The 10144-nt window shown below is 36.2% G+C and overlaps 1 protein-coding gene across 1 annotated transcript in view; it reads left to right on the plus strand.

Annotated features, from left to right (window-relative positions):
* CACNA2D1 (calcium channel, voltage-dependent, alpha 2/delta subunit 1) overlaps positions 1-10144 on the plus strand; it is a 480749-nt gene that overhangs the window by 383686 nt on the left and 86919 nt on the right. Inside the window, exon 12 of the mRNA XM_008568138.1 lies at positions 2664-2768. Within this exon, the coding sequence (XP_008566360.1) occupies positions 2664-2768 (105 nt within the window). The remainder of the gene's footprint in view (positions 1-2663; positions 2769-10144) is intronic.

Here is a 10144-nt window from a genome sequence, read left to right on the forward strand (position 1 = left end):
GAAATTCTTCATTTTAAATAATTTTCCCAAATGTCATAGCTTCTTGCGTTATTCAAAGTTGAAACATATTTTGCTATTTCTTTCAGACACTTCTAGTCTTATTATCACATGGTGCCAGTCTCTGTTTTTTGCTTGTCCTTACAAAATTTACCTTTAAGATCACTGAAGCAAGTAGCAAATAGAATTAGACATATCATTTAGTCCCATAGTAAACCTTAAATTCATATTTGAATTACTCTTCAGGTAGCATTTCATAAAATATTACCAAATATATTGAGAGGCATTTTTCAAAAAACTTTTTGAGTGCATGTGGAGTAGATGATGCACTGTGTACTGTCCACACAGGGATACAGTAGACAAAATATTTTATGAAATGCCATGTTAATATAAAGTACCAACTCTACTAATTGTAAATTTTTTGAAATAAGTTCTTTTTTTGCTTAATTTATTAAAAGCCAGTTATGTTTGTTTTGACTGTATGATTATTTAAAGAATTGCAAATGCACAGAAAATTTGCTATGATATACTTTTCTCCACTACAAGTCCTCAGAAGACTACTTCTAGGAAAAATCATGTTGAAAGCAAGACATATCTTTATTTTTCCTATATTTCCCCTTTGTGTGTGTCCTAAGGAGGGGTCTTCAAAAAGTTCATGGAAAGATTTGTGTTATCTTTGTGTGTGTGTGTGTGTGTTACCTTTTAATTCTATTTTTCCACAAACTTTTTGAAGTGTCCTTGTATCTTCCCTGGGAAATGTTATTATAACTTTATTTACACAAACATACAAATGATTAGCAAGATCTAGTGTGTAAACTTACATCGATATTTGCATTCAGTAATAATAATACCTTCAATACCTCAAAAAATAAAATTATGTCCTTTGGTAAAACTATTACTTTATCACTCTAACAGACAGTCTTTTATACATGTTATTTTGCCCATTTTACACATGCAGATAAAAAAGACAAACCATCAGAGCAATTAATTTTAGTTAAGGGATTTCAGGCAACTTTCACAAAAGTATTTTGATGATAAAATATGTTACTTTTTGCATAGTCAGATTTTCAGATAGGTTATCATTCAAACCACGCTTAAATGTGACAAATCGTATTAGTCAATACTTGTGTTTTGGTAGTGCTTGATTAAAAGCTTTCACTGCCACCGTTCTAATAGCCTAGTCAATGGGGTGAGATTATATGAAACAGGATCTTTTCATCAATAAAGCAAAATGTTGTCCATTAATTTTTACACCAGAAAATTGAGTTTATCTCCCTTTAAAAATAAGTTGAAATATAGACCTTCAATGAGCTTGAACACTAAAGAAGAATTAACAATTTAAAAAATATTAGTTATTTAAAGGCCACAATCACATGTGGCTTTTGAGCACTTGAAATGTGGCTGATCTGAACTGAAATATGGTGTAAGTACAAAATGTGCACTGAATTTTAAAACATTATGAAAGAAAAAAATGTATAGTATCTCAATTTTTATGTTGATTTCCTCTTGAATTGATAATGTTTTGGATGTCTAGGTTATATAAAATATATTATTAGAATTAATTTGGGGTACTTTTTATTACTCTCCTTAAGGTGGCTATTAGAAATTTTTAAATTACATATTAGGCTCACATTATATTTCTTTTGGGCAGTATTGGGCTAGAGGGTTGACATTTTAAAAGAAGCCGAACATTCATAAATTAGTGTGATCTTATATTCTCGGCATTTAAGCAGACACATTTCACAACAGTAGAAAAGCTAGAATTATAATTTTAGACCTCAAAGAAGTCCAGCTTTCTAAATTAATTGTTCATGTTAATGCGTTTTGGTAATAATCCATTGTTCTCCTATGTCTAACTCTTTTGGAGACCTTCAGGTTTAAAAGGATTTACTCCTGGAATTGATTCCTTCAGGATTAGAATATGTGCATCAGGTTGAGAGAGGATAGGAGACCATTTGGGGAATAGGAATGAAAGGGCATGTGCGTTAGGGGATCAGGTTTGTCATTTTGGAAATGTGGAATGAATAAAGTAGGATAAAGTAGGATGAATAAGGAGGGAAGAAAGGAAGAAATATTTGAAAATAAATTGGAAATATATGTGAAAGTGTACGCACATTTTAAATTAATATTTTGTTTTTGCTGTAAAATTATAGAAGCATAAAATTGACTTAACCATTTATTAATACCGATTTATTAATCAATCTTTGAGAGATAATTATGTGCTAGGCACTTTCTAGGCAGGGAAACAACACTGAACAAAAAAGACAAAACTTCCTGCACTAATGGAGCTTATATTCTATTGGGAGAAGCCCACAATATACAAATAAATAAAACATATATTATATATAAAAGACTGTAAGATGCGAAGAAGAAAAATGCAGTCTGGGGGGCATTGCAATTTAAAACATAGCTATCAAAAAAGGCTTCACTGATAAGGTGACGTTTGATCAAACACCTGAAGGAAGTGAGATCATGAGTCCTTTGGCCATCGGGGCGGGAGGGGGAGGCCCAGGGTAAGGGATGGGCTTGGCTTGATCTTAGAATATATTTAGTGAGCAGATATTTTACTCATTACTTGCAACCTGCTCATCCTGTTCCCATATTGCTTTACATTCCTTATATTTTATTATGGATGATATACATTTTGTTTTGTTTTGTTTTGACAGTATAATGTTTCCAGAGCCAACTGCAATAAGATTATCATGTTGTTCACGGACGGAGGAGAGGAGAGAGCCCAGGAGATATTTGCCAAATACAATAAAGACAAAAAAGTGAGTGCAGTTTTAGAATATTTTAATTGTAACATCAATCTAGGTTGTTTTTAAAGAGAGAGTAGGGGCAGCAATGGGGGAGAATTCTTGGTTAAAAATACTAACATGCCAATTATAAAGACATATGCACTGAGGATTATAAACCAATGGTTGAATTAGAGAACTGTTAAATATAATATTTTAATGAGATTCACAAGTACCTGTGACTAAAAAATTAATAAAATAATTTGGACCTTTTGGTCCTCTTTGATTCTTATGCATAGATTCTAAATAAGAAAATGTTATAGGAAGAGAAAAATAAGAGAATGGAAAAATAGGAACAATTTAAGCTTTTCTAGGATAACAATATCAATTAATTATTAAAGATTATAGTAATGCTCAAATTTCCTAAATATTCACAAAAATTCTCTATAGATAATATTTTGTAGATTTATCAAGAAGGCAATTTACAACAGCAAAGTTGCGCTCTCATTTGAGAACTATTTCAAGACAAGATTTAAGACAAATCCTTTTATTGGTATAAATGCTATTTCAATAAGCAGTGAAGGTTGTGAACATCAGTGTTTCGTGGTTGGAATAGATTTGTTTCATTGTTTTAATGCAAGAATTGTAGAGGGAACTAACTAATTTGAAAGCTCACGCATGTAACTGAACCTCTGCTGACAGTGTAGAGAATATCACCTTTGATCAAAACTAACTATTTTTTCTAACAATCCTGCCATCAGCTTATTTCAATTTTCTGACGTACTCTCCAAATTTATAAGAGAACAATGATTTTCAGCCTGCTTTCCTAAAATGCTAGGGATCAATAAAAACAGTAATGAAAAATTATAAGCTATTTCTTATGTTTCAAAAATTGCAACAGAAATTATTACTTTTATCCACAAGAAGACTGCAGGATAAAATGCAAATTTGCTTTGCTTTTGATTAGAATTTTCACCATTTACAGAGGTGTGGTGCATCACTAGCTCTGTTTTATATGTCTCTGAGACATTAAAAAGAGAGAAAATATAAATTATTATGTTCACATGGTTTGGAAGACAAAATATTGTGAATAATGGGGTACAGTTTTGATGAAAAATTTTGGAACACATTCAAACACTCTTAAGTGCTTTTTAGCCTGTATGTATTTGAAGATAATCAAAGAAATGAAAACATGTGAGTACACACATACAACTTCACATTAATTACAAATCTTCTTAATACTGAACTTTTAAAATACTGCATATGCTATAATATTATATGGTTTAATGGAAAGTGTAAGTTGCTGTGTTTGTTTTTTAACACCTGGAGATTTTAATGATATAGAAGACTCATTCCTTTTGAAGAAGTGGATGAATAGACTGAGCTGTGAATAGACTGGGAATACTTTCGAGTGATAATTTGATTCTATGAATACTTATTTCAAATAAATCATCAGACTTGAAAGTAATGGAAGATACAGACACATTAATCTGAGGCATAAAGTATTTCACTTACCTTATTCAGTAACTCCTACTCATTGTTCACAATTCAGGGCAATCCTCATCGCCTGGAGGATATTCATGACACCTTCCTGCCCCTTCAGGCTTGTCTAGATGCTTAGCCTCTGATCCCACAGCACTTTATACAGAGCCCTGAGTGTCCCTCACTCTGTACTCTATCCATGGGATCTATCCTCTGTCCTCTCTGGATTACAAGATCCTACAAGACTGGGCCTATGTCTTTTTTAACTCCGAGCTTTAGGCATGCAGCCAAGAGCACAGATTCAATGATAGTTCTTAATATTTGAAAACAAACAAATTGAGAATATCTAACAAAAGTTGGAAGCATGAGTTCTATGATAGGACAGAATAGGGCAGATTTATAATTATAAAACATTACTGGAGTAAGGGGTAATCTCATTTAAGTAACCTAACATTTCCATGTTTTGAAGAACTCAAATGTTCTTCAAATGCTCTGAAATGTAACAAAACAAGTTTAACACAAAATTCAACTATATTAATATAATAAAATACATTTATCTCTAAAATCTGATTAATCTTGCTCTGATAATTTGAAAGAGATGTTTTAGCATCTTATTTATAATTTTAAGTATATTTTGTTATTTTATGACAGAGGTATATAAGTACAAGCCATTACTTATATCATTTTTAATAGATACAAATTTAGATACATCTTTTTTTTTTCTTTTATTTTGATATCATGCAAACTAACCACCAGGAATCCTGTTCACCTTTGGATGCTTTTCTTCAAAAGGGAAGGGTTTCTTACTCAAATATGGCAACAAGTTTTACATTCAATATCTAAATTTGTGCCTAAGATATATCTTGATTTTAAAGGAGCACACAAATTTTTAAATTAAATAAAAGAACATAAATGTACAAAAATAGAAGTAGTTTTCATTTAACCTTGTAGATGTGGTGGGATTCTTTTCTTTTTTTCTTCTTCTCTTCCAAAACTCTGTATGCATTTAGGATTAATTCTATAGCATGTCTTGGAGGCATATTATCAATTTTTTAAAAATCACTGGATTATTTATTCATTTATTTAACAAATGTTTATTGGGCCAGGTATATTCTAGCACTGGATATAACTATGAGCAAGCTAGACTAAAACTCTTGCCCTCATAGATTTCACATTCTTGTGGGAGAACTTAATAATTGAGATAAAATGTGTGGTGTTTAAAAGGTGAAAAGTGCTATTGAGAAAAATAAAGGCAGGAAGGGAAATGGGCAGTGTGTGGGTGGGGACAGTGGAAGGGTTTCCTACTTTAGGTAAAGTAGCCAAGGAAGGCCTGAGTGAGAAGAAGGCAATTGAATAAAATCCTGAGGGAAGTGAGGGAGGGAGCCATATGTATAACTGGGGAAAGACTATTTCAGGCAGCAAGGGAACAGCAAGTGCAAGGGTCCTGAGGCAGAGCTCTAAGGAGGCAAGTGTGGCTACAGCAGAGTGAGCAAGGGAGGGGGGAGCTGCAGGAGATGTAGTCAGAGAGGCAACAGGGGACAGTCCTGGAGGATCTCACAGCCATCTTAAGGACATTGGCTTTTACAGTGTGTGAGATGGGAAGTGCATTAGTTTTTTGTTGCTGTTGTAAAAAAATTATCACAAACTTAGTGACTTAAAACAACACAGATTTATTCTCTTCTAGCTCTGGAGGTCAAAAGAGCCAAATGAATTTTATGGGGCTAAAATCAAGGTATCAGCTGGTTCCTTCCGGAGACCCTAGGGGACGATCCATTCCTTGCATCTTTCAGCACTTAGAGGCCATCGGCATTTATTCTTTGACTGGTAGCTGCATCACTCCAAACTCTGCTTCTGTTCTGTCTCCCTCCCTGACCCAGACTCTCCTGCCTCCCTCTTATAAGGACACTTGTGATTACATTGGGTCCACCTGGGCAATCCAGGATAATCTCCACATCTCAGGATTCTTAGTCACATCTGCAACATCTCTGTTACAGTGTAAAGTAACATACTCGCAGGTTCCGGGAATTAAAATGTGGGCAACTTTGGGGTACCACAATTAAGCCCACCACAAGAAGCCATTAGAGCAGTGACACAATCTGATGTACATTTTAAGTCATTATAGGTGCTGTGTTGATGATAGTTTTATAGGGGCAAGAATGGAAACAGGAAAATTAGTTATTATATCAATGTCAATCTATTCTTTAACTCTTGAGGACCTAGTAGGCTGTTCCCACACAAATGAGCATATGATTCTGTTGTGGGCTGAATTATGTCACCCACTCCAATCCATATGTCGAAGTTCTAATTCTCAGTATCTCAGAGTGACTGTATTTGGAGCTGGGATCTTTAAAGAGGTGATTGAGTTAAAATGAGGCTATTAGCTAGGGGTCCCTAATTCAATCTGACTAGTGTCCTTTTAAGAAGAGGAAATTTGGGGACACAAGGAGACACCAAGTATGCTTGTACACAGAGAGAAGGTCATGTGAGGACACAGTGAGAAGGTGCACCCACAAGCCAGGTAGAGATGTCTCAGAAGAAACTAACTCTGTACCTTAATCTTGATTTCCAGCCTCCAGAACTAGGACAAATAAATTTATATTATTTAAGCCACCCAGTGATATTTTTACAGGTAGATTGGAAGAATAACTTCTGATCTTCTAGGCTGAGTATAACTAATAATATTGTATTGTATATTGCTAAATAGTTATGAAGAGGACCTTGAACATAATCACCACAAAGAAAAGATAAATGTTGAGGTGACAGATATGCTATCTTCCCTAAGTGAATCACTGCACAATATATGCATGTACTGAAATAATAACACGCAGTACCACACAAATATGTATAATTAAAAAAGAAAAAATTATTCCATGCAAATGGTAACCAAAAGAGAGCAGGAGTAGCTGTACTTATGGACTTTAGGTCAAAAACTGTCAAAAGAGACAAAGAAGGACATTATATAATAATAAGAGTCAACCTGCTAGAAATATATAATAATTATGCAGATATATGCACCCAACATCAGAGCACCTAAATATATAAAGAAAACACTGACAGAACTGAAGGGAAAAATAGATAGCAATACAATAATAGGAGGAGATTTCAATATCCCACTTTTAATAATGGATAGAACATCCAGACAGAAGATCAATAAGGAAATAGAGGCCTTAAACAACATTACAGACTAAATGTACCTAACAGACATATATAGAACATTCCATCCAACAGAAGCAGAATATGCATTGTTCTCCAGAACAGATCATGTGTTAGGTCACAAAATAAGTTTTAGCAAATGTACTGAACAGAATAGAATGAAACTAGAAATCAGTAGCAGAAGAAAATTGTGTATGTTTGCAGATGACATGATTTTATATATGGAAAACCCTAAAGATTCTAAAAACCTGTTAGAACTAATAAACAAATTCAGTTAAGTTGCAGGATGCACAATCAGCTTTCAGAAAATCAGTTGTGTTTCTATACAATAACAATTAACTATCTAAATGGGAAATTAGGAAAACAATCCCATTTACAATGGTGCCAAAAAGAAAAAAAAATAGGAATAAACTAAGGAAGTTAAAAACTTGTATACTGAAAATTATAAAACATTGCTGAAATTAAAGAAGACACAAATTGAAAGACATCCCATGTTAATGAACTGTAAGATTTAATATTGTTAAAATGTTCATAGTACCCAAAGTGTATTTTCAAGCATATACTAAATGCAATCTTCATCAAAATTCCAACGATGTATTTTGCAGAAATAGAAAAAACAATTTTAAAATTCATACAGAAGCACAGACAATTATGAATAGCCAAATAAATCTTGAACAAAAGAAGAAGAAAGCTGGAGATATTATACTTCCTGATATCAAAATATATTACAAAGCTACAGTAATCAAAATAGTATGGTGCTAGCATAAAGATAGGCATTTAGATTAATGGAACAGAATAGAGAGCCCAAAAATAAGTCCATGGATATGTGGGTAACTGATTTTCAACAAGGGTGCCAAGGATACACAATGGGGAAAAGACAGTCCTGCAACAAGTGGTGTTGGGGAAACTTGCATATCCACATGCAAAAGAATGGAAGTGGACCCTTATTTGACACAGCATTTAAGAAATCAACTCAAAATGGATCACAGACTTCAAAAAAACAAAAACAAGTATTGGGAAGGATGTGGAACCCTTACTCACTATTGATGGGAAGAGAAAATGGTGCAGCTGCTATGAAAAGCAATATGGAGATTCCTCAAAGAATTAAAAAATAAAACTACCATAGAATCCAGCAGTCCCACTTTGGGTATTTATCCACAGGAATTGAAATCAGTATCTTCAAGGGCACATCCATGTTCCCTGCAGTGCTATTCAAGGTAGCCTAGACATGGAAACAACCTAAATGTCCATTGACAGATGAATGGATAAAACATGGCATATGTCGGGTCCGCCGCCGGTGGCCAACCCAAACAGCCCTAGTCTCGTTCCTTTCGGTGGGCGAGCAAATGGCCTGGATTCCTCTTTCCCTCCTGTCCCCTTTAGGAGGAGACAGGGGAAGAGAACCATGAAGAGAGGTGAGCACAACCGCTGGCCCCAAACCAGCCCAGTTAAAGGACACTCAGACGCAGTGGGGGTTCTGTCGAGCAGTTCCATTTATTATCACACAAACACTTGCTTTTAAAGGCAAATAGGGAGGGGAGGTTTTTTACATCATCTTATCAGCTTAAAGGTCAAGGGAGCATGCATCCTGTCTCAATGCCTAGCTATTGCAACCTCGAGAGTGGAAGCGCGTATTTGGCCAATAAGGGCTTAGGCAAGGTTCCCACAGACACCCCCACCATACTTCCTCCCAGCGCCGTCTTAGGCTGCCACATTAATACACCCTTGTGGGCCCATAATGGCGCTGCTTGTAATGTCACTTAAGGTGGCATTAGTTTTTAAGGCCCGACATCTCCCCCATTTTGTTTTAATAAGGCAGCTGGAGGCGGCTAACCTTCCCAGCCTCGCCTCCATTCCCTCTGGTGGCTGTGTCTGTCTTAGGTTGTTTCCCTCTGGAAATCTTCCCCATCATTGACTATCCAGCCAAGCGGGGGCAGGGCGGAGCCTTAGAGATTGGCATTGATTTCTTAAAGGGCCATATTGACCCAACGGCTGTCAAGGCTTTCATTATGGGCCACCTCCTCTACCACCTGGGTGAGCATTATGAGAGAAGTGGTGTTGCGCCTTATAATGGACACAGCCTGGTGAATGGCATAAGGCCCCAAGATGCTAGGGGGCCTGCCAGGGAGGAGAGCAGGGTGGCGAGCCATGGGGAACTTGAAAGCCAGCCTTGGAACCAATTACTATTGGCTTCTTGCTCTTTTTTTTTTTGCGCTTTTCTAGACCTTCTCTAAGCTTAGCTAGGGAATATTTGACCACTCCAGAGTGGTCGGCATAGAAGCAGCACTTTTCTTTGAGGGTGGCACATAATCCTCCTTGCTGTAAGAACAACAGGTCTAGTCCACTTCGATTTTGTAAAACAACTTCAATAAGTGATGTTAGCAATTTTTTAAAAATGTGATACAGACACCTCCAAGCGGCTTGTATGACCTCCCTGGTTTGGTTGGCTGGCTTCTGGGGACCTTCCCTGGTAGCAGAGGCCCTTGTCCTTGTTGACCCGAGGAGGGCGGCCACTTGGAGCATCCACAAAGGGTTCATAATGCAGTCTGAAACATACAAACAACAAACTCCTCAGGGTCCTCAGTACTCTGGGTGTCTGGCAAGAACTTAAGATTTTTGGCTGGGACCCATATAGGGGTTGACTCACTGAGGGGGAAGACACAACCAAACCCTCGACCCATAGTTAACTACGGGTCAGGGCCCCTCCACTGGCCTGTTAAGGGGTCTTTCCACCGCACTTGGACTTCCGGGCGTGGTGGTTGAGCTGACCAGTGTTT

Source organism: Galeopterus variegatus, unplaced genomic scaffold, assembly GCF_000696425.1.
Source record: "Galeopterus variegatus unplaced genomic scaffold, G_variegatus-3.0.2 Scaffold0, whole genome shotgun sequence".
Classification (NCBI taxonomy): domain Eukaryota; kingdom Metazoa; phylum Chordata; class Mammalia; order Dermoptera; family Cynocephalidae; genus Galeopterus; species Galeopterus variegatus.